Here is a 25,692-nt window from a genome sequence, read left to right as displayed (position 1 = left end):
AGGAAGGATGGATTCTGGGGTTCTGTGAGGAAAAGCACGGCTCTGAGCTTGTTCTTGGGAAATGGTAGATTCTTGCCCTTCCTGGCTGTTTCCCCATTCATTTATGCAGAAACAGGAGTTGCTATTTTTCCCTGGGATTTGAATTCCTTGAAAGAAAAAATCCCTCAGTCATGGACATTTGCAGCTAAGCGAGGTGATGAAAGGCTCAGTGTACAATGCACTGTGTGTTATGGAATCTGCTGAGCGTGCAATCAATCAAGTGAATTGCAAGGAATTGTTTGCAAAGCTGGTAAGGGCTAGTATTAGGATACAAGGGATTTGAGTGCACTAGGAATTTTCTGTGTGTATGTACAATAGTAATTATTTGACAGAGTGGCCTAATCAAGTCCCTGTCTGGTATCAATGGGTGCTTTATTCGATGTATATTGTAGTTCTCTAGTATAACCTGAAACAGATCCCTTCTACAGTTGCTGAATGCAGCTTTTCGTTTTTGAGTGTTTATTGTGCCTGGTTATTTCACCTGTTTCATAACTGTTCAGGATGGGATTCCCATTGACTTGCCATATGTACACAGCCTGCTTCATTCCTTGTGTTTTCTTTACTACCTTCTTCCTTAGAATCATGGTTTCTGCTTCATTACTCAATTCTCAGTTGTATTTTTGGTAACTTTCTAGCTTTCCTTTAAAAAAAAATTCTTTAATCACTTCTTACAGTCCAAATTTTATCCTCTACCTGGTCTACCCTCTGACTGTTCTACATCCCATAACTCCTCCCACCATCTCTTAGAAGTTGTCCTGGCCCCACCCCACCCAACTAGACCTCCCCACTCCCTAGGCCTTAAGTCTCTTGAAGGTTAGGTACATCTTTTCTGACTGAGTCCAGACCTGACAGTCCTCTGCTCTATATGTGTTGGGGACCTCATACCAGCAGGTGTTTTCTGCTTAGTTGGTGGCCCAGTGTCTGAGAGATCTTAGGAGTTCAGGTTAGTTGGAGACTGCTGGTCTTCCTGCAGGGTTGCCCTCCTCCTTAACTTTGTCCAGTGTTTTTTCTTTCTAAGTCAACCACGGGAGTCACCAGCTTCTGTCTGTTGGTTGGGTGCAAATATTTGCTTCTGACTCAGTTGCTTGTGGGGTCTTTAGGAGGGCAGTCATGATAGGGCCCTGTTTGTAAGCACACTATAGCATCAATAATAGTGTCAGGCCTTGGGGCCTCCCCTTGATCTGGATCTCAGTTTGGGTCTGTCACTGGACCTTCTTTTTCTTAGGCTCTTCTCCAGTTTTGTCTCTGCAGTTCTTTCAGACAGGAACAATTCTGGGTCAGAGTTTTTGAATGTGGGATGGCAACCCCATCCTTCCATTTGATGCCTTGTCTTTTTTACTAGAGGTAGGTTCTATGAGTCCCCTCACCCAGCTGTAGAGCATTGCATCAAAGGTCACCTCCCAGGTCTCTAGTACATTCTATAGGGTTCCCCCACCTCCTGTCTTCTGAGGTTGGCTGCTTCTATTCTTCACTGGCCTTCAGGGCTTCTGTCCTGTTCCTAACTTTCCTACACTCTGCTTTATTTCTCACTTTCAATCTGTCTGGGGACACATGAAACATGATACACAGAAGTGTTTGTTTATCTTAAGGCCAGGTACCTGAAATATAGGGGAAGGTGCTGATGCCAAAGTCTGCTTTCCTAAATGGCCAGTAATTTGGTCTTTAGAGGCTGGAGCCAGTTGCTAGGCAGAAGGAACAGATGTGTTCCAGGAGGGAAAGGAGAAACTGTGAAAGAGAAGGGCCTTTTTGGCCAGACTTTGGATCGAGGAGCACATAGCAGTCATGTAAAATCTCAGGTGGATTGCCAATGAGATTAGTGGGGCCTAGCTGATACCGGGTAGCTGATAAGTTTAAGGCAGGAGATTCTGTGCCCAGCAATTGTTCTAGTAGGAAAATTCTAAAGTAATAAAGCTGTCTGAGTGTTTTTCATACTCAGGGTAGGTGATGGACACTTGGGGGAGCTAAGCCAGGAGGAACAAAAGGAAGCCAGAAGGGGCCAGGATATGGGTAACAGCTCTAGCTGGCAGCTTGGGAAGCTTATCCTGAAGGAACCAAAGAGGAACTGAGAGTAGGCCTGTGGAGTGCAGCAGCTCCCAGGCAAGCCAGGAGTGGGGCTGCCAGCAGCTGATCTCAGAGCTAAGACAGATGGGCAAAGGCAGTAGCATGTTTTTTTAAAATTACACATAACACTGGAACTAGTCAAGGAAGCACTTATCTGATATCTCAAGACATCTCATTTTAATTGTGTTTCTCCAGTGCTCTGCTCTTCTTTTGTCAGTAACAAACTAGAATTCTCTCACATCTTCTTGTCTCATGCTCTCCTAAACAAGCTCCAAATCGCCCCTGTTTCAGGAGAAAGTAGGAGCATCTGGGAACCAGTTTGGTTGGTGCCTCCCATCCAGCCCACATGGGAAGCATGCCTACATCCATGTCTGTACCAGACTTTGCTGAGGCGGTTTGATTGGTTTACGTCACACCTCTCTGTGCTGTTTCATCCTTGACTGACTCCAGGCTGAATTCTTGAACCATTAGTGAACTTCTTTCTGAGAGTCTAAAATGTCATCCCTTAGGAATTTGTTAGTCTTTACCCTACTCCTCTTCAGTTTTGCACTATAAGCAAATGATTCTCAAGATTTTACCTATAGTTCAGATTATAATCTGTTTTCTATTTGCAAAATCTGCTCTGGGAAATCTCACAAGGTTCTCATAAATATTAGTGTCACCTGTGGAATCTCTCTTTTTATTAGTCTGCTGCTTACAACCGCCATACCCAGTCTATTGTCAATTCTATTAGCTTCTTCCTCTTAATTATTCACGATCCCATTTTCTTCTGTCTTTTCTCACATGGCCCTCAGTCTAAGACTATACTTTCTTCTGTCATGATCATCACAATAGCCTTTTACTTAGCTCCCTCAGTTCTAATCTTAATCTCTAGCCAGTGGTTATGCTGCTGAAAGAGGGGTCTTTCTGAAATGCAGGCATGATCAGTCAAGTCCTTTTAGTGACTTCCCATTAGTTTTATGGTAAATAATGTATTTCCTGTGGCCTTCAACTTCATCTAGCTCTCTTTCCTCTTCTTCGGCCTCACCGATGCTACTTTCTCTCTTCTTGTGGATTGTTGCTTCTCCCCACCATAGGCCCAGGTGCACATGCCATCCTGTCTGCATTTACTAACCTAGTGCCCCCAGTTCTGTTCAGTGCATACATAGAAATTCTTAGTTCTCAGGTTACAGAGCACTTTTCTAAGGAACATTTTCTGCCTTCTCTTCCCTCAACCCAAACAACATTAGAACTATGTGTTGCAAGACCCCTTTCTGTTCTGTATGCTCCCATTCTAGAGATTGTCACTGTCTGCCATTATTTTTATCAATGATTGGTTGATGTGTACCACTTTATTAGAATGGAATTTTTATGTGATGGATCATTTGTTATGTGTGTTTTTTTTTTTTAATCCACCATACCCAATGTCTGTGAAACATATAGTGTATTATGTCAGTAAGCATTTGTTAGATGGGTGAGTAAATGTACTTCGACACATTTAATCATTATAAAAACTTTAAAGGTAAGTGCTAATCATTTCTATTTTATAGAAGTAAAACCCAAGCCTTCAAAATTATGTAACATGCCTGATATTGCACAGTTAAGTAACATAGATCTAGAATTTAATTATCTAGTCTAATATATTGGTTTATGGAGATTATAGATTTTTGTAGTAATAATTACTAATAAATCCCAGCAGTAGGTTTGCTACTTGCCTCAATGGTTTATGTTCCCTAATAAAAGACACACAATTTTTATATTTTAATGTGTCTTAAACAGCACAATAGCAAGGCTACTGCCTAACTTCCACTGCTGTTAGAATCTATCTCCCACCAGTAATTTTGAGTTACTTCTTAGTAATTCTTATGTTCTGTCTTTGCTGCTCTGGACCCAGTTGGGCAGCCCTCTGGGCCATGCTCTCCTGACCATGTGGTGGGTGTGTCTCTCTACCTTGCACTCTTCTTTGGCATGTCATCTCTCCTTTTCTCCGCGCTCTCTCAGCAATATGGATCTCCTCCTTCTCTCAGTCCTCTTGGTCCCAAGCCCAGGAAATCCTAGAATACCACCTCTGTCTGTCCTCTCCAGCTATTGGTTGTTGGCATCTTTACCATTCAGAATGATCTGGGGGCAGGTTCCCAGAAGAGATATATAGGCACTCTGGTGCAAGCAGGTTTTAGGGAATATAACTACCATCCATAATACAAGTAGCTACAGATTTTAAAGAATTCATATTAGGGATTTGTAATAGCTTCACTGTAAATTAAATTTAAAAATTTATATCAGTTATATTAATGCTTACTTTAGAACTAATGAAATAAAATAAAAATGCCCTACAGTTTGAACAAAATGAGAACGTTTAATTAAACTTTGAGTATATATTTTGGTTATTAAAGTGATAGCATTATATTATTCTTGGGAGCAGTATTAACATTTAAAAGAAGACTAGCAATATAATAAAATATTAATTATACAAAGGTGTATATGAGAGAAGAGTGTGCGAGCATATTTCTTTAGGGTCTAGCATTGTAGGTAATTCATTTATTCCTGTCATATCTTCTGCCTGCCCAGTTTTCCGTGGTTCTAATTTATTTTTTAGAAATTTTTTTATTTAAGATATATTTACTTCATGAACACTTAAAAGTATTAATAGAGAATAGTTATTATGACAACTAATATTTTACTTCAGTCTCATAATTTATGTTCTGATCATGTTTTGTTGGCCCAAAGACTGGTAAATGGCCACTTTCTTATAACTGAAAACAAAATTCCTACAATTTCTTAAGATTTCCCTTATATTGGTAACATTTTATTACATAATGGAGAATGAAGGAAATAAAAAGCAGTTCTTCATTTATTAAAAAGTAAGTTTATTAAAATGAAATATGTAAACTACATAAAATAGTATAAATGTATAAAATAGCAGAGAATTGGTATACTTTCATAGTTAGCCATGGCACACTAAAAACCTGATCTCAAAATCTTTTGCAGCTGACCCACAGGCCGACTGAAGATTTTCTAGTTGCCATTTGAGAAACACCAATAGTTATCACTCACTTTGCTTTGCCTTTGTAAGAAAGGAAAAGTCTTTAAAATAATTCATGTGATTTTTTAAAATTAAATTTATTTTTTAACTCATTCATGTTATATCCTACTCACTACTCCCTCATCCTTCCTTCTTCATTCCCTCCTCTCCTTCTCCTCTGAGCAGGCAAGGGACCCCCTGGGTATTCTTCCCAACCCTGGCACGTCAAGTCTCTTCTTGGTAAGCTAGATGCTTCCTCTCCCACTGAAACCAGACAAGGCAGCTCAGCTAGCTAGTAGAACATATTGCATGGACCGGCAACAGCTTTCAGAACATTCCCTACTCACATGCTGGTCAAGCTGCACATCTGCTACATATGAGCAGGGAGGCCTAATTCTAGACTGTGAATGTTCTTTAGTTGGTGGTTCAGATTCTGAAAGCCCCAAGGGTCCAGATTAGTTGACTCTGTTGGTCTTCCTAAAGAGTTTCTATTTCCATCAGAACTGGATATAAAATGAACTCAATGAATCAACAACCTTTCTTTATACAAATGATAAACAGTCTGAGAAAGAATTAGGGAAACAACACCCTTGACAATAGCCACAAATAACAAATTATCTTGGGGGTACTCCAACCAAACTAGTTAACGATATGAATGACAATAACTTCAAGCCTTTTAAGAAAGAAGTCAAAAGATATCAGAATATGGAGAGATCTTTTATGCTCATGGATTGGCTATTGGTACACAGACAGAGAGGAATAGAATTGAAGACCCCGAATTAAAGCCACACTCTTCACACTTGATCTTTGTTAAAGAAGCCAAAATATACTATGGAAAAATGAAGCATCTTCAATAAATGGTGCTGCTTTAACTGGTAATCTCTATATAGAAAAATGAAAATAGATCCATATTTGTCACCTCAACATAAGACCATATACACTGAATCTAATAGAAGAAAAAGTTGGAAAGAGCTTTGGACTCATGGGCACAGGGGGAATTTTCCTAAACAGAACTCCAATGGCTCATACTCTAAGATCAAGAATTGATAAACAGATGATCTTTCCATTGCTAAGAGTAGGGTAGTGAAGTCATTCACTGTCACTGTGTTAGGGTCAATATGTGATTTATTTTTTTGAACTTGATTGCCTTTGTTTGCCCTTGTTTTAGGTGTATTACTATTTATAATTTATATCTTGGAGACTTTTCTTTTGATAAGTATGTAGTGTCTTTCCCTGTCTCTTCTGATTAGTTTTGGTGTGAAGATTCTTTGCCACATGTTAAAATAGCTACATACTGCTTGGGTTTTGGGTGCTTTTGTATGGAATATTTTTCCAGTACTTTATCCTCAGGTGTCTATCCTTACTGTTGAGGTGTGTCTCCTGGATGCAGCAGAACGATGGATCCTATTTTCTTTTCTATTCTCTATTGGATATGTTTTATTTTCATTTCAAATATTATTCCCTTTTCAGGTTTCCCCTCCATACTCCCTACCCATCCCCACTGCAGCTTCTGTGAGGGTTTTCATATCAAAACTAAACACAGAGATACTGGAGTTAAGTAACTTCATAAGTCAAATGGACCTAGAAGTCATCTATAGAACATTCCATGCAAACACAGAAAAATATACCTCCTTCTCAGCAGCCCATCAAACCTTCTCTAGAACTGATGATATACTTGGACATGAAGAAAGTCTCAATACATACAAGAAAACTGAAGTAACACATTCCTCTTACTTGACTACCATAGATCAAAACTGAATATCAACAATAACAGAAATGACAGAAAGTACACAAACTTATGGAAACCAACCAATTCATTAGAGAATGAAAAAATGGGTTGAGAAAAAAATCATTTGTTAAACATGCTGGCCACACTGGTTGGCTGCATATAGAAGGATGCAAGTAGATCCAATATTAATCAACCAGCACAAAATTCAACTCCAAGTAGATCAAAGACCTCAACCTAAGACCACATATACCCTGAATTTGATAGACAAGAAACTGGAGAATGGACTTGAAGTCACTGGCACAGGAAAAGACTTTCTAAACAGAACACAAATAGTACATGCATTAAGAATAATTAATAAATGGGACCTAATGAAACTGAAAATTTCTGTGTGACAAAAGACAGTATCATTCACGCAATGCAGCAGACTACAAAATGGAAAAATACATTTGCCAATTATATATACATCTGATAGAGAGTTGGTCTTCAAAATATATAAGGAACTAAAAGAAAAACAGCTGGATATCAAGAAAACAAATAACCAAATTTTAAAATGGGATATAGAACTAAGGAGAGAGTTTTCAAAAGACAAAATACAAATGGCTGATAAACAAGTGTTCAACACTCTAAACCACCAAGGAGATACAATGAAATCTACTTTGAGATTTGATTTTACACCAGTCAGAATGGGAAAGGCCAGTAAAAGACATGACAAGTTCATGGTGGTGAAGATGTGGGCTGAGGGAAACACTTACCAAACACTGATGGGAGTGTAAACTTGAACAGTAACTATGGAAACAGTGTGGTGGTTTCTCAGGAAGCTGGCAAGATTTCTACCTCAAGATATAGCTATACTATTCTTGGGCATTTAAATATACTTATTTCTTACCCATATTTATTGCCATTCTATTCAAAATTAACAGAACTTGAAAATAGCCTAGATCTGTGTGATGGTTTGTATATGCTTGGAACAGGGAGCAGTACTATTAGGAGGTATTGCCTGTTTAAGTAGGTGCGGCCTTCTAAGAAGTGTACCACTCTGTGTGTGAGCTTTAAGATCCTTGTCCTAGCTTCTTGAAAGCTAGTCTTCTCCTTTAGATGAAGATATAGAACTCTCAGCTCCTTCTGTACCATGCCTGCCTGGACACTGCCATGCTCCTGCTTTGATGATAGTGGATAACCTCTGAACCTGTAAGCCAGACCTAATTAAATATTGGTCTTTTAAAAATTGATATATTGTTCCTCATGAAACTGGAAAGCTTCTGTAAGGCAAAGAACATAGTCAATAGGACAAATTGGCAACCTACAAGTTAGGAAAATAACTTCACTTACCCACATTCAGTAGGAGGCTAATATCCAAAACATATAAAGAATGCAAGAAACTAACCATCAAAAAACCAAACAACCCAATCAAACAATGGTATATAGAACAGAGAATTCACAACAGAGGAATTTCAAAGGGCTGAGAAGCACTTAAAGAAATGCTCAAAGTCTTTAGCAATCAGGCAAATGCCAATCAAAACAGCCCTGAGATTCCACCTTACACCAATGAGAATGGCTAAGATCAAAACCTCAGGTGACAGCTTGTGATGGCAAGGATGTGGAGATAAAACACTCTTCCATTGCTGGTGGGATTGCAAACTGGTACAAGGCTTTGCTTGTGAAAGCCAGAAGCTGGAAACCACCTACATGTCCCACAACAGAAGAATGCATACAGAAAATATGGTTAATTTACATAATGGAATACTATTCAGTCATTAAGAACAAGGACATTCTCAGTTTTGCAGGCAAATTGATGGAACTAGAAAATATCATCCTGAATAAGGTAACCCAAACCTAAAAGGACATGCATGTTATGTACTCACTAATAAGTACATAACATGGGTATTAGCCAAAAACCTACAAAATACTCAGGATATGATCCACAGAACTCAAAAGGTTAAGAAGCGAAAGAGCCCAAGTGAGGATGCCTTAATCCCACTTAGTAGGAAGAAAAAAAGCAATCACAAGAGAAGGGAAAGAGGGAGGTACATTGATGGGAAAGGAGACATGGTTGGGTGTTGGGTGGATAAAATAGGACTGAAGCCCTGAGGGTCAATAGAAAGTATGGAAACAGGCAACCTGCGAGGTGGTAGGAGGTGAGAGATGCTCTAGAATGTACCAGAGACTTTGGAGGTGGGAGACTCTCAGATCTCAAAAGGAGGGACCTTTGATGAAATATCTTACAGAGGGAAAGGGGAACTTGTAGAGCTCAGGCATCAAGTGAGGGATGGGGTTGCTTTCCCACAGTCAAAAACAATGACACAGAATTGTTCCTGTTCGAAAGAACTGCCAGAACAAATACAGAGAAGGGCCTAAGAAAAAGGATAGTGACAGGTCCAAACTGAGATCCAACTCAAGGGGTGTCCCCAAGGCCTGACACTATTACTGAAGCTATGATGAATTCACAAACAGGAGCCTATCATGGCTGCCCTCTGAAAGATCCCACAAGCAACTGAAAGAGTCAGAAGCAGATATTTACATTCAACCAATGAACAGAAGCTGGTGACCCTGTAGTTGAATTAGAAAAAAAGCTGAAAGAAGCTAAGGAGGAGGGCGACCCTGTAGGAGGACCAGCAGTCTCAACTAACCTGGAATCCCAAGATCTCTCAGACACTGGGCTACCAACTAAGCAGCAAACACCAGCTGATACTAGGCCCCCAACACATATACAGCAGAGGACTGTTGGGTCTGGACGCAGTCAGAGAAGATGTACCTAACCCTAGACAGACTTGTGTACCTGGGGAGGTCTGGTGGGGTAGAGTATGGGAGGTCAGGACATCCTCACAGAAACCAGGGAAGAAAGTATGGGATGTGAAACAGTCAGAGATTGGACTGGGAAGGGGATAAAATCTGAACTGTAATAAAAAAAAAAAGATGAAATAAAATTAAAGAAAGAAACAAGAAATGGAAAGAAGCAAAATTCATGTTGTGTTGTGTCCATATTTTCAGTGGTGGCTGAAGAGACGGATTAGTGGAATAGAAGAGACTAAAGATATTTGTGCAAAGGTAGTCCTCTAAGGTAGCACAAAGGTCATAGATAAGGAAAAGCAGGTAAGGTTGCAGAGCAAAGCTTACCCAGGCAGAAAGGAGACTCAGTGATTTTGTTGAGTAAGAGCTGATTGGGCAGTTGGAGGACCAAGCTTGATTCTCCAACCACATTAAGTCATATGTGTGGAAGAGTTAGGGTAGAAAGATCTCTGTTGGGCTGGGCTGTTCGTGGTGATGGTGAAAATTGGGGGTCTGTTTCTGTCCATTTGATCCTATCCCTAAAGATGAGTTGACAATTTTATGTGTCTAAAGCCACATGAGATCAAACGTGACCTTGATATGTCAGTTTTTACTTTTGCAATGCTTTAGAAATTATTGGAAGCAGCTTGAAAGTCTTAATTTTTAAAAATGCAGTTGTAAAAGAGAAGATATGCACTGGGTTCCTATTGAATTGATGAATAGTATTATTTAAACATTTTACACATCAGTACAGAATTACTAGAAATTGGGCCTTGTATTCTGGCCTTGCCCATATACAGACGTACACTTACATAACTATTTGTTGTTTGTTTTTAAGGCCTTTAAAACCAAGGACGGCTATCTTGTGATTGGAGCAGGAAACAACCAACAGTTTGCTGTTGTATGCCAGGTAACCCATAATCACCAGAATTGGTAGTTGGCAGCTTCTGCTGTTCACATTGTACAAACTGAGGGAAACTTCAACTTTGCCTGACTCTGTTTCTCAGGCATAACTAGTAGAGTGCCCATGTTAGTACCTGGAATCACACCACTTGCTAGAAATGGTGAGACATAGGTCTGACATAAACACTCCCCTTTCTTTCCTTTCTCCCTCTCTTTTTTCATTGTTGCTTATTACTTCCTTTCTTTGTTTTTTGTTCTTTCTGTTTTCTTCCTTCCTACCTTCCATCTTTCTTTTCCTCTTTTCATTCTTTCTTGCATTTTGTATGCTTATGTATGTGTGTACCCTAAAGTATGCATTGGAAGGTATCTTTTCACCTTGTAGGCTCTGGATTACTTTGTTTGCTTATTGGTTTTGTTGCTGTTTTTAGTGTAGTATCTAGGTTGAAATGAGAAATTATAGCTTACAAGTTTCTCAATTAAATTTTTAAAAATTTACTTAATGTATACTTATATCATTGTCCCCTTCTCTTTTCTCTTTCCAACCCTTTTTATGTCCTCTTCTCAGTCCCTCTTAAAATGATGGCACCTGTTACTTTGATTATTAATGTTACATATGTATATATATTTATACACACACATATATATAAACACTTTTCTCAATGTGTGGAGGTGATTTTAGTCCTGTTTCTTTCCCTTTTCCTTCCCTATTTCCCTCCCTCTCCTTCCTCAATATCATATTCAATTGGGCCCAAATATAATTGAAGTATTTGTAAATTAATTTTATATTCTGCTAGAAATTTTAAGATGTTTTTGTTACCCTTGTTTAATGCATAGCTCTCTGTGGAATCATGCTTAATTAAAATTTTTAGAATTTATTATATTAAAAATGATTCTTCTCAGCAAGGCCCAAGAGAGCCTTAAAATACTTGGGCCAACTTAAGATAGGAATATGCTAATTTTCAAGCATTGCCTAGACAGTTTTTAATGTTTTCACTTTTTATCTCAACTTTACATCTGTTTTAAGACCCTTTTAAAAATAAAATACTGAGTTTTGAAATTTTCAAAGTGTCATTTCATGTTCACTAGTTTAAATCCAAGAAACATAAGCTAATTAAAATATGTTTATTTTGCTTTCATTTTTTTTGCATATAAACAGGGGTTTTATCTATTGAAAAGTTTTTTTTTCCCTGACTGAGAGATTAGATTTTTTTACCAACTGTGTGACCATAAGCTTTCTGTCTTATTAAAGATTCCTGAACTCCTCAGGGGAATTGTTTTCATTATAGTAGTTAACCTATTACGTACAAGAATTATTTATTGTGGTGCCTCTTTTGTGTGAGAGGTTAACAAGCAGAGCTAAAAACCACAGCAAAGAGGTGGGAAAGACTGTAGAGAAGGTAACAAGTAGGGATGGTTCTGACCGCAGGAAGGACTGGTGAGGTTGAGTGTGTGTGGGGGGGTGGAAGCCTTTATAATAGTGACCCAGGGAGTGTAGAGAGAATTGATTCAAACATTTGATCTCGGATCAAAGAATCTTTATTATGAATGGTCAGCTTTAAAAATATGAAACATACGGAAATTGTTGACGGTGAAGTCATTCCTGTGCTTAACTTCAGATGGAAACTTCTCTGTACTCTAAACAAGTGCAGGTTTGCCTCCCAAACCATATGTTTACTCTCTCTCTCTCTCTCTCTCTCTCTCTCTCTCTCTCTCTCTCTCTCTCTCTCTCTCTCTCTCTCTCTCTAGTTGACACATTCTTCAATTAATTTTTTTTTGATTCATTACTGCTGATCACTTTGAAATATTTAAACTTCTTCCTATTTATCCATATGAAAACTTTTTGGAAAATACTTTCCTTTTAAAGAAGAATGTTTGCTGCACATTTTAGTACTAAAGTATGACTTCCTGCTATAATATGCTCACACATTGCTTCAAAAAAGAAGCAGTCATAGGCCCCAATATAATGGCATACTTGACTTTGCTTTTCCCACATGTGAGTTAGGAATGATGATTCCCCGCTATGAGCAACCAAGGCAATGCCTATGAAAATACTGAGACCTCAGAGGAAGTGTTCTGTATGGAGGGTTTCCATGGTCTTTAGTTCACTTGTGGGTTTGCTGAGGGAGCACTGCCCTGTGATTGACTTTCTCAAACTTTATTACGTCATTACATGTGTAAACTTGCACTACATTTCTACTTGGATGAAAAATTTCCTTTTCTTGCCAGCAAGACATAACTAATAAGTTTCTTATTATATATATTCCACCTACACTTACCTGTTAGGGATGGCCTCGTGCAAACTGGTCTCACGGAAGTGAGCCCACATCAGATTCTTTAGAAGAGTCAGAAAAACTCTGCCTCCCAGGAAGGGCAGGGGCAACTCACTGACAACTGGATGGGATTTACTTAAGTTCTCTCTTTCCAAAGTAGAATTTGATATACTGGCTGATTAACAGGAAGGGCCCTAGAAGGAAGTGCTTGTGTTCAGGGTCCAGAGTCAGAGCACAAATCAAGGGCTGGGGTCATAAATATACTGCTATATATAAAGTGAACCTTGGTTTATGACAATTTCTATTTTATGTCTCTCAACGTGATGCAGAAGAACAGGGAAAGTGAGCATATGTAATCTATTTTAAGCTGATTGATGCCAACATTTATGGCTATTTCTATTTGAAGTATATTGACATCCCCTTTAAAGTCATTTGGACTGATGGTTTCCTTCATGGGGTACAGAATGTGTTGGTTTTCAACTTCAATATATTTATAATCTCTGATAGTCACATTCTCAAAGACTTGACTTTGGTGTATTTGTGGCAGGGCATAGGAAATTTCAGCTTTAATAAATGTTGTACTTGATTCAGATGCAGGTGGTCTGGGGACATTACAGCATGATTCCTAAGGGCTTTATGACTCTTGCTTCTAGTCAGGTCACCACTGGTAACGTACTTAATCATTTCTAAGCATCTGTGTTCTTTTTATAAAATGTAGATTATAATATATAGCTATAACAATGTATAGATTATGGGGATTATAAGGGTTAGTTACATAAGCAAAACATAGCATGCCCCTGGCTCACAGGAGGCATTTATTAACTGCCTCTAAAAACTTGGATAGGATAATTCTGGTTCTAGGAAAGACCCAGGTGGCACACTTACCCTTTAACAGAGCTGTGTGCCAAGGCCTGGGTACCATAGAGTGGGAATTGAAGACTCCATGAGTACAGGGCAGGAGCGTTAAAGAACATCCGAATTTGAAGCTCTCCTAAACTGATACATCAGTTCAGTGGAGCCTGGTGGGCACCAGGCAAGGGAAATGAGCTCCAGAGTTGCTCTTTCTTGTTGTACAAGGAAGATTAAAAGTGAGTTGTGGTCTCCACGTGGTAAGATTATCTTTTATCCTCTATATTTTCTTCTGTGCCTGCCACTAAATAGTCCCAGCAGTACATAGGGCAGAGTCCACTAAGAAAGAAACCTTTTCTCCATGGTTCAGGTCACTCAAGGGTGTGAATCTGTATTGCTCTTGACCTGTGTTCTGGCTGTTTGGCTTCTGACCTAAAAGTACCCACTTAAAGTAAGATAATCAGAGAAAAAGACTTCAGAGAGAAAGACTGCACAGAGGGAAAAGGTTTTCAGAGCAATATCTGAAGTTGTTTATGAATTCCAGTTTACATTTGTGCTGCATGTACATTGATCTGATAAAAAAAAAAATTACTGCACCAAAAACCACTGTGAGCAGAATCAACGTCCTTGCCTTCACGCTCAGTGTATGGTACGATTATCAAGCGGAGGGCACACAAGACAGATTCACATGGCACTGAAAAGGCTAAGGAATTGAACCAATATTGGATCCAAAATGATGGAAAGTGTGATGAAACTTGCAGCTTCGAACTAAGCAGGGTGACCTCTAAAATCAATAGCATCAAACAGTTCTATCGAATTTAAACAAGACTCAGACATTATATTTATTTTTACTTAGAAAAAAAAAGCCACATTCCAACCATTGCCCACCCTCCCCCCATCCCCCTATCTCCTCTCCCCTTTTCCTCTGAGAGAGTGGACGCTCCCCCTGGGTATCCATGCACCCCAGCACAAGGAGTCTCTGCATGCTGGGTACTTCTTTTCCCAAGAAAGCCTGACAAAACAGCCAAGTTAGGGGAACTGGTTCCACAGACAGACAGCAGCTTTAGGGATAGCGCCTGCTTTGGTTGTTCTGGACCCACATAAAGACCATGCTGTACATCTGCTATACACATACATACACACACGCAAGCACGCACGCACACACGGGGCGTAGGGGGTGGGGCGTGGGGGTGGGGAGGGCGGCATCTGGGTCCAGCTCTTTGGATGCTGGTTCAGTTTCTGAGAGCCTCCAAAAGTTCAGGTTAGTTGACTTTGCTAGTCTTTCAGTAGGGCTCCCATCCCCACTGAGGCCCTCAACCCTCCCCTCCAACACTTCCACAAGAGTTCCCACGCTCCAATTAATGTTGGGCTGTGGGTCTCTGCATCTGAGTCAGCTGCTGGGTAGAGCTTCTCAGAGGCCAGCCATGCTGGGTCTGCAGAGATAACAGCGTATCATTAATGGTGCCAGGGATTGATGCTTGTTCATGTGGTGTGTCTCTGGTTGGGTCAGTTATTGCTTCATCAGTCTCTACTCCATCCCCTGTCTCTGCATTTCTTGTAGGCAGGTTAAATTTGGGCCAAACATTTAGTGGCTGAATTAGTGTCCCTATTGTTCCACTGGCTTCCTGCCTGGCTACAGAAGTGGCCTCTTCAGGCTCTATATCCCCACTGTAATGAGTCTCAGCTAAGATCACCTCCATTGATTCTTCGGAGCTGCCCTCATCCCAGATCTCAGGCACACCCTTGAGATACCATTAGCTTTTTTGGATCTGTGGAGTATAGCATGTGTATCCTGTATTTTATGGCCAATTTCCACTTATAAGTACATAACATAGATGTCCTTTTGGGTCCAGGTTACTTCACTCAGGATGATATTTTTAAGTTCTACTCATTTGCCTGAAAATTCAGAATGTTTTTGTTTTTAATAGCTGAATAGTATTCAATTGTATAGATGTACCACATTTTCATTACCCATTCTTCAATTGAGGGACATCTAGGTTGTTTCCAGTTTCTGGCTATTACTAATAAAGCTGCTATGAACATAGTTTAGCAAGTGTTCCTTTGATATAGTGGGACATCTTTTGCATTTATGCCCAGCAATAGCTGCGTCTTGAGGTAGAACTATTCCCAGTTTTCTGAGAAACTGCAAAATTGGTTTCCAAAGTGGTTGTACAAGTTTGTACTCCTACCAACAATGGAAGAGTGTCTTCTCTGTCCCATGTCTTTGCCAATATGTACTATCATTTGAGTTTTAGATCTTAGCCATTTTGATAGGTGTAAAATGGAACCTCAGAGTCATTTAGATTTACAAGGAGTAAATTTCTCTGAGGAGTAAGGGACTTTGAACATTTTTAAAGTGTTTCTCTCTATTCAAGATTCTTCTGTTGAGAATTCTCTGTTTTTCAATTGGGTTAGTGTCTAACCTCTTGAGTTCTTTATAAAATTTTGGACATTAGATTTCTTTCAGATGTAAGGTTGGTGAAGATCCTTCCACAATCTGTCAGCTACTGTCCCTTCCTTATGGCAGTGTCCTTTGCCTTACAGAAACTTTGCAGTTTCATGAGGTCCCAATTATTAACTGTTGATCTCAGAGCCTGAGACATTGATGTTCTGTTCAGGAATTTGTCTCCTGTACCAATGTTTTCAAGGATAATCCTCATTTTCTTTTCAATTAGAATGACTGTTCCACCTTGTTTCTTCGGTTTGTTTACTTGAAAAACTGTTTTCTCTAGCCCTTTACTCATGGTAATGTTTATCTTTATTGCTGAGGTGTGTTATTGTATGCAGCAGAATTGTCAGTCCTGCTTTTGTATCCATTCTGTTAGCCTGTGGCTTTTTATTTGGGGGATTGTATCTATTGTTGTTGAGAAAGATTAATGACAACTGATGGTTGCTTTCTGTTATTTTGATGTTGGTAGAGTTAGTCTGCGTGTCTCTCTGTGTGTGTTTCTCTTGTATTTGCTGGTAGAGAATTACTTATTTCCTATGCATTCTCAAATGTAATTATCCTTCTTGGGTTGGAGTTTTTCTTATAGTATTTTATGTAGGGCTAGATTTGTGGATATATATTGTTTAAACTGGGGACCCCATTCTCAATCCAATGGTTGGCTGAGAGCATCCAACTATGTATTTATCAGGCTCTGGCAGAACCTCTCAGGAGGCACCTATACCTTGTTGTTCTTGTCAACAAGCAATTCTTGGCTTCTGCAATAGTGTCTGGGTTTGATGACTGTATATAGGATGATTCCCCAAGTAGGACAGTCTCTGGATGGCCTTTCCTTTAGTCTCTGCTCCACTCTTTGTCCCTGTATTTTCTCCTGTAAGTATTCTGCTTTCCCTTCTAAGAAGGACTGAAGCCTCCACACGCTGATCTTTCTTCTTCTTGAGCTTCATGTGGTCTGAGGGTTGTATCTTGGATATTCCCAGTTTTTGGGCTAATATCCACTTATCAGTGAGTGCATACAATGTGTGTTTTTGTGTCTGGATTACCTTACTCAGGATGATATTTTCTAATTCTTTGTATATGCCTAAGAATTTCATAAAGTCATTGTTTTTAATAGCAAAGTAGAACTCCATTGTGTAAATGTACCACATTTTCTGTATCCATTTTTGTTGAAGGACATCTGGGTTCTTTCCTCCTTCTGGATGTTATAAATAAGGCTGCTATGAACATAGTGGAACATGTATCCTTTTTTATATGTTGAAGCATCTTTTTGTTATATGCCCAGGAGTGGTGTAGCTGGGTCCTCAGGTAGTATTATGTCCAATTCATTGAGGAACCACCAGACTGATTTCCAGAGTGGTTGTACCAGTTTGCAGTTTTACCAGAAATAGACTAGTGTTTCTCTTTCTCTACATCCTCCCAAGCATCTGCTGTCACCTGAGTTTTTGATCTCAGCTATTCTAACTGGTGTGAGGTAGATTCTCAGGGTTGTTTTGATTTGCATTTCCCTGATGACTAAGGATGTTGAACATTTTTTTAGGTGCTTCATGGCCATTCGAAATTCCTTAGTTCTGTATCCCATGTTTTAATAGGGCTACTTGATTTTCTGAAGTCTAACTTCCTGATTGGCAGGATTAATATAGTAAAAATGGCCAACCTACAGATTCATTGCAATTCCCATCAAAATTCCAACTCAGTTCTTTATAGATTTAGAAAGAACAATTTTCAAAATCAGTTGGAATAACAAACAGCCCAGGATAACAAAAACTATTCTTAACAATAAAAGAATGTCTGGGGGGGAATCACCATCCCTAATGTTAAGCTGTATTGCAGAGCAATAGTGATAAAGAAAACCTGCATGGTATTGGTACAGAGACCAACAGAATATAATTGAAGACCCAATAATGATCCCACACACCTATGGTTATTTCATCTTTGACAAAGCAGTTAAAACCACCCATTAGTAAAGAGACAGTATTTTCAACAAATGGTGCTGGTTCAACTGTAGGTCAGCATGTAGAAGAATGCAAATCAATCTATTCTTATCACCTTGTACAGAGCTCTAGTCTAAGTGGATCAAGGATGTCCACATAAAACCAGATACACTGAAACTTATAGAAGTTATTCTTAACCCCTGAGCAATTTCTCTCGGCTCAGCTTAGAAGGCTTTTGTACAGTGTTTAAAATGTCTGAAATAATATATAAAATTATTCAGATAATTAAGAATATAGAGTTTCACAAGGACAGACAAAAACTTGTTTATGTCAATATTAGTACAACATAGATGAACTAATTAATTTAGAAAGGGTACAATAGAACTGTTCTTAAAATTCTCTTCTAAGCATTATGGGCACTCTAAGTAAATGGAAAAGAAGTGTTTAGCAAAGGTAATGAAGATATGAGTAATGAAATGGAAAATTTGAAATTCATAAGTGTATGTTGATAGTTCATATTGGGGTAGACTTTTCAGTGAAGCAGCTGATTTTGAGTTACTCGTACTTCCTCTAAGTAGCCATCCACCTATGCTTCTGTAAGTAATCCCAATAGACCCACTAGTCCACAGGCTGTTTTTAGAAGAATCCTTACTTTAGTCTTTTGTCCATATTCTATATGGGCTTAATACTTGCTCATTTACATCTCCCTGAGAAAAACCACAGAACACAATTACTGCCTGAACAAAGACTTTCAAATCCAAAGCTAAGTCAGACAAGAACAATTAGTTACTGCTCCCCATAGTGGATGATAGGGTAAGCAACCAAAGCTAAACCATCCTAGAGTGTAGTGTCATTGGCTGGCCACCATCTTCTGCTTGCTTTAGGTCTGGCATGCCAATTTATATATGGTATCTAGAACTTTTGTTACTGTGGAGGTCTTCTCTAAACCACTAATAGACTTGCAGCTATGGTACAGTCTCTCAAAGCAGCTCATATAGGGGATGATCATGAGCAGGGTGAAACACATCTTCGGACTTTACTGGGTGGTAAAATATGCAACTAAGGCTCAGCCAATTTCCCAGACAGGACTTACAGTGGGAGAAAGACATACAGATATTCTCAACCATATTAACCTCCAGTTTATTGCAGGAAAGGAAGACAAAGGTGAATGTTGTGTTAAATACACATAAAAAAGGCACTATACTATCTCCAGTGGGAAGGCTGGCAGGCCTGGTCTGTTCTCATCTCAGCAGACTCTCTGACCCTGTAGTTCTAAAATCTCCCCATATGACTCATTAATTTCCCATGGTGTCTCACTGCCTCACCAGAGCCACACATCCAAATTCTGTGGCTGGCTGGGGGGCCCCACCACCATAACTTTCTTTGGAACTCAGTTGAGTCACCATGTGAAGGAGAACACCACATAATCTTAGTTTATTTAGAATCAACTGATAATGCAATCGCTGGGCACAACAGCAAGCATCCTCATCTTGTAAGCCATATAAATATAAATCCTCTGGTGGACTGGGGGCCACTTGTTTGTTAGATCTTGTCCTCCAGCTGTTCCCATCCAAAAACAAGACCCCTTCTCTCTCTTCCCCTCTCCAATACAGAAGTCCCATCTACTTCTCCCACAGTGGTTGGCCCCCTGAAATCTTTATTCATTAGGGGGAGGTTCTGTCACAGGGGAAGACAGATTAGAGCAATGGTTGTCAACCTTCCTAATGCTGTGACCCTTTAATATACTTTTTCGTGTTGTGGCGACCATAAATTTATTTTTGTCTCTACTTCTTAACTTTAATTTAGCTACTGTTATGAATCATAATATAAACATCTATGTTTTCTAATGGTCTTAGGTGGATCCTGTGTAAGGGTCATTTAACCCAAAAGGGCAGTGACCCATATGTTGACAACCTCTGGGATAGAGTTATTGGAATACCATTTTCTTTTACATTTGGTATGATACAAGCAAAAGAGTTTGAATTGTGTCTGTGCTAAGGTAGATTTCCTGGCATGCAAAAATTTGTAACCTGCAACCTGTGGAAAGAATTGGGCATTGAATAGGAATAAAATGAGATAGACGTTATATAAGATGCCTCTGATGTCTGATCTCTAATAGAAGGGGCAAGAACATTTGTGATTCAGCATGGGAATGGAGACGTTCATAATGACCAAGTATCAGAAACTATATTAGTTATGGAGCACGCAGTATCTGAGCTGCTTAAATTAGGAACAACATTTACCATTTTATTATTAGTATTAGCATTAGTATTATTAGTAACAATTATCATTATTATTTATTAGAGTTTTCTTTTTTTGTTTTTTGTTTGTTTTTGTTTTTTTTGAGGCAGAATTTCTCCTTGTAGCCCTGGCTGTCCTGGAACTCACTCTGTAGATCAGGTTGGACTTCTGGGTGTTATAAGATGTATGCCATCCATCAGACTCAACAAAGAACAACTTTCAGCCTCACAGCCTGGCTTGTGATGCTATGAGAAATGGTGGTGGATTTGATCAATCCGAGTACAGTGAAATTGGAGAAATTGGGCAATGAAACTACCCATCAGTCCTTAAGACAAAGACCAAGGCAAACAAAGAAAGTCAATTCCTGATGGGCTGGCTCACAGGAGTAATTAGGGGCATTTGGTTATTTCTAACTAAGACTCCCATGGAGATCAGGGACTAGAATACAGTGGAGAAAAGACAGGCATATTACCAAGAGACTCAAGCTTGTGAGAAATTGTGTTTGATGTCCAATACATTCATCTGGGTAAGACCATATGCACAGGAGAGCTTAAAAAGAGGTTGATTCGGTAGGGACCTCAAAGCTAGCAAGGGGCTTTAGCAACTTTTCCAAACTCCATGGTGAGATGTGATTTTTATGAATTTGGATAGACTTTGGTAGATCTAATTGATTTAGACAAGCATGTAAATTGATTTCCAGAGTTATAAAACAATCAAGAGGGGATGATTAAAGGCAGAAGATAGGTCACTTGAAGGTAAGTGTGTCAAGGTTTGTGTCCAGCAAGCATTTCTAAAGAAAAAACTTGACAGAAAACCAAATGTTATGCTAGTGTGGTTCTAAGATCTGAGCAACAGTTCACAGAAGACATGAATGAGGAAACGGCACAGGGCCAAGAGACTAAGCTTGACCAAGAGCTGAAGGATTGGATTTGAGTATATGACAGTGTATATCTCTCCCTTACAGTAAAGTATGTTATAAGTGGATATTGTTCACCCAGCCTACACCCTTTCAAGGGTGACCAATGGTACGATGAGAACCAATGCAGGTCCAGAGCCTGTCAGTGCTGAGAAGTCACTTTCAACTCCCGGCATGGCATGTTAAAACATGACCATGACCGTACTATGCCTAAGGTAGGCTGAGCATCTCAAGCTGCCCCCCCCCCCCAAACCCAGGAACATCAGGGGAAGGGAGATATTTAACAGTCCTCTAGGAGTAGCACCAGCACTGTAGGATACAACGGCAGCATGGTTTGTGAAATGGACTGTGGGTTATGGATAGCTAAATAGAGTATTCTTCCCCAGGACTGCTGTATCCAGCAATGCTCTTTGATGAAACCACTGTATCAAGTAATTGATATCTTTTTGTTTTACACTGGATGTTTTTATTAAAAATATTTTCCATGCCACATAATCTGATCACTGTCTTCTCTCCGTTAACTCCTCCTAGACTCTCCCTGCCTACCCACCCAACCAACCAACCAACTCAATGTCCGTTCTTTCTCTCTTTAGAAAACAAATAGGTAAATCAATCAAAACAAACCATAATCATAAAAACAGAAAAAAATTAGAAACACACATACACACACTCCATAAAACACAAAATCAGAAACCATACTATACAAGCAAAAGGCAAGAAAGATAAAACTTTTCCAAAGAAAGCAATATAAGCCCAAAAGGCTAAAAATATACCATTGAGTTCATCTTCTCTTGGTCACTATGGCTGCCTACCCCTAAGTGTGATTAATATACCCAGTGATACTCCATTAGAGAGAACTATTTTTTTCTTTGCAAGCAGATGTAAAGTAGATACAGTTTCTTGGTTAGGGATGATGGGTCTGTTTCTGCTCTCAGCACTGGTACCCTGTCTGGCTTGAACAAGTGCAGGCTTTGTGCACAGTCTCTGTGAGTTCATATGGGCATGAGTCCTGTGGTATCTGGAGGACACAGTTTTCTTGGAGTCATCCATCCTTTCTACGTCCTCTTCAGCATAGTTCCCAGAGTCCTGAGAGAGGGATTTTATGAAGACATGCCATTTAACACTGAGTGTTCCAAAAATTACTTACTCTCTGTCTAATTGTGGGTTATACTGGACTTTTAAAAAATAATCAATAAATTTACTATTTTTCCTATTTACACTATATTTCTTCTCTTTATTTTTATTTAATGTTTTCCTTTTATTGAAGCATGATTTTTTTCTCACATAATATATCTAGATTATAGTTTCCCTTCCCAGCACCCTTGCCAGCTGTTCTCCATCTCCAATTCCATCTGGATTCACCCTCTTTCTGTCCCTCATTAGAAAACAAACAGGCTTCTATGGGATAATAATAAAACATGATATAATACAATAAGGTAAAACCCAACACATTGGAATTGTATAAAACAAATATACAGGAAAAAGAGCCCAAAAGAAGGCACAAGAAACAGAGACTGCTCATTCACACACTCAGGGACCTCATAGAAACACGAAACTGGAAGCCATAATGTATATGCAAGGGACCTATAGGATAAAAAGAGTGACGGCCGATATATAAGCAATATATATGAGAAGATAAATTTGGAGAGGAAGAGCTCTGACAACATTCTGCAACAAGGAACCTTCAGAGATGCCACTGAGTTCATTTCCTGTTAGTTATCTCCTGCTAAGCATGTAGCCAACCCTTAAAAGTAGTTTGTTTCCCAAGGGGAACTCTTTTCTAATGTTTCTTTTATTTATTTCCTTAGTCTAGATCACGAGGCATTTGAAATAGATGACAGTAGACCCTCAGAGATCACCTATCCTCTTTAAAATGTTTATTTATATAATTATAGCCTTTGATTTTTCTGATAGATTTAGAGAAAAAAAATCTAGATGTGAAACAATTTGAACAAAGACATCATTTAGGGCAGAAAATATTCTCAAGAACCAGAGGATGAATGAAAATCTCTGTCCCAGTCAGGATTTCTATTCCTGCATAAACATCATGACAGAGAGAGAGAGAGAGAGAGAGAGAGAGAGAGAGAGAGAGAGAGAGAGAGAGAGAGAGAGAGAGAGAGTATGAGCAAGAGAGAGCTAACTGTGAAAGGTGTGGACTCTTGAAACCCCAAAGCCCACTGTCTTAGTCAGGGTTTCTATTTCTGCACAAACATCATGACCAAGAAGCAAGTTGGGGAGGAAAGGGTTTATTCAGCTTACACTTCCACATTGCTGTTTATCACCAAAGGAAGTCAGGACTGGAATCCAAGCAGGTCAGGAAGCAGGAGCTGATGCAGAGGCCATGGAGGGATGTTACTTACTGGCTTGCTTTCCCCTGGCTTGCTCAGCCTGCTTCCTTATAGAACCCAGGTCTACCAGCCCAGGGATGGCACCACCCACAATGGGCCGGCCCTCCAGCCTTGATCACTAGTTGAGAAAATGCCTTACAGCTGGATCTTATGGAGGCATTTCCTCAACTGAGGCTCCTTTCTCTGTGATAACTCCAGCTTGTGTCAAGTTGACAGACAAAACCAGCCAGTAAATCCCAATGCCTGAGGCAACTTACTACTGTATTAATTATTGGTGACTGAGGCCCCAGAGGCTTTATAACCCACAAAGATTATTACTAACCCTATTGGCTACATGCTAAAACCAGGTGGCACGTCCATGTTGTTGATATGCTATGTTACTAGTAATTCTATTAGCAGTTCAGCTCTAGACCCATCATGATGTGCCTACTGCTGCAGTAATGACAAGGCTATTTTTGGTCTAATATGTTGCCTTCTGATTGGAAAGAAAAGCCAGGGAATTCATTCCCGGTACTATAAACACGGTTAAAACTAGCTACGAGGGAAGTCATTGATTCACAGGAGGAATCTTTTGATTTGCTTTGATAAGTAATCAATTTTCCAAACTACCACCTTCTAAATATTGATGCTTATATCCATAGATCAGCACCTGCTTTCATCTTGGGCAGAGAAGCTCTTGGTTACATTGGGTAGTGCTTAATGCAGAGACTCCATCTTTTCGATGTGCTCAGAGTGATTGTGGATGCTTAGCAGTGGATGAGGCATCTGTGTTAATTCCCTCCCACAAAGCTCAGGGAACAAAGCTCAGGGAACAGTACAGAGGAGGGAGAAAAAACAATGTAAGTGCCAGAGGATGGAGAAGAGTGCTGGGAAAAGCTGTCTTCTGGACATGCCATGACTGTCAGACTTACATCTACAGCAACTGTGTTTAGGTTTGTTCAAGACCTGCACAAAATCAAGCAAGTTAATTCTGGCATAGGGAAGAGGCTCTCTAGGCCCCATACTTAGCTGAGGCATTATTGTCATTTTGTAGCTACTGGGGAGCAGAGGGTTACTTTTCTTTGAAGAGTGACCACTGGAATGGTTGTCCATTCCCCTTTGGATGATCTCACACCTGGTGGTATAAAAGTAATAATAATTGGACTCAGTGGGTTATAAAAGGGTGGGGAGGGACTTGGGAGGAAAACAGGAGGGGGAGAGGAAAAGGGGGGCAGGGGCAGGTGTGGGAAGAGATGGGGGAGATATACAGAGGGTCAGGCGTGTAGCAATGGAGGAATGGGGAACTGGAAGTTGCCAACAGAAAGTCCCAGACACAAGAAAACCAAGTGGCTCCCATGTCCCAATAAGGATAACATTAGTTGAGATACCCAACAAAGGGGAGAGAGAACCTGTAGAGATCATATCAAGATTTAGGCATGGTCCCTAGTTGAGAGATGGGACCACCCACCATTCTCAAATTTTTAACCCAGAATTGCTCCTGTCTAGAGGAAATACAGGGACAAAGGGTGGAACAAAGACTGGAGGAAAGGCCACCCAGACACTGCCCTACCTGGGGATCCATCCCACCACATGCAGACACCAAATACAGACACTATTTTTGATGTTAAGGAGCTTACTGACATGAGCTTGATACAACTATCTTCTGAGAGGCTCTGCCAGAGCCTTACTGACACAGATGTGGATGCTTGCAGCCAATCATTGGACTAAGCATGGGGACCCCAATGGAGGAGCTAGGGGAAGGACTAAAGGAGCTGTAGGGGTTTGCAATCCCATAGGAAGAAGTCAGTATCAACCAGACCCCCCCCCCCCCAGAGCTCCTAGGAACTATATCACCAACCAAAGAATCCACATGGAGAACCCATGGTTTCAGCTGCATATGTAAAAGAGGATGGCATGGCCTTATCTGGCATCAATGGGAGTAGAGGTCCTTAGTCCTTGGAAGGCTCAGTACCCCAGTGTAGGGAATGCCAGGGCAGTGAGGCAGAACTGTGTGGGTGGATGGGGGCACCCTCATAGAAGCAGGGGAGAGGTGAGTGGGAGAGGGAGTTTGTGGAGGGGAAACCAGGAAGGGGGACAAATTTTAAAATGTAATTAAATAAAATAACCAATAAAAAATTTTAAAAATGAGAGTTTGGAGACAGACAGCAGGCAGGGTTGAAGGGGATATTGGAGGGAGAGACAGGTGAATTGTT

The 25,692-nt window shown here is 39.9% G+C and overlaps 1 protein-coding gene across 9 annotated transcripts in view; it reads left to right on the top strand.

Moving 5' to 3' along the window:
- SUGCT (succinyl-CoA:glutarate-CoA transferase) overlaps positions 1-25,692 on the top strand; it is a 714,452-nt gene that overhangs the window by 321,134 nt on the left and 367,626 nt on the right. For 8 of the 9 annotated variants that reach the window (XM_080918397.1, XM_080918396.1, XM_080918399.1 and 5 more), the window contains one exon: positions 10,435-10,506. The exons of the other annotated variant lie outside the window; for it this stretch is intronic. In XM_080918397.1, coding sequence (XP_080774523.1) covers positions 10,435-10,506 — 72 coding nt within the window. The remainder of the gene's footprint in view (positions 1-10,434; positions 10,507-25,692) is intronic. 9 annotated transcript variants of the gene reach the window in all.

The sequence above is a fragment of the Micromys minutus genome, assembly GCF_963924665.1.
Source record: "Micromys minutus genome assembly, chromosome: 6".
In the NCBI taxonomy this organism is placed as follows: Eukaryota; Metazoa; Chordata; class Mammalia; order Rodentia; family Muridae; genus Micromys; species Micromys minutus.
Note: the sequence above shows the minus strand (reverse complement) of the source record. Positions and strands in the feature narration are given on the sequence as shown.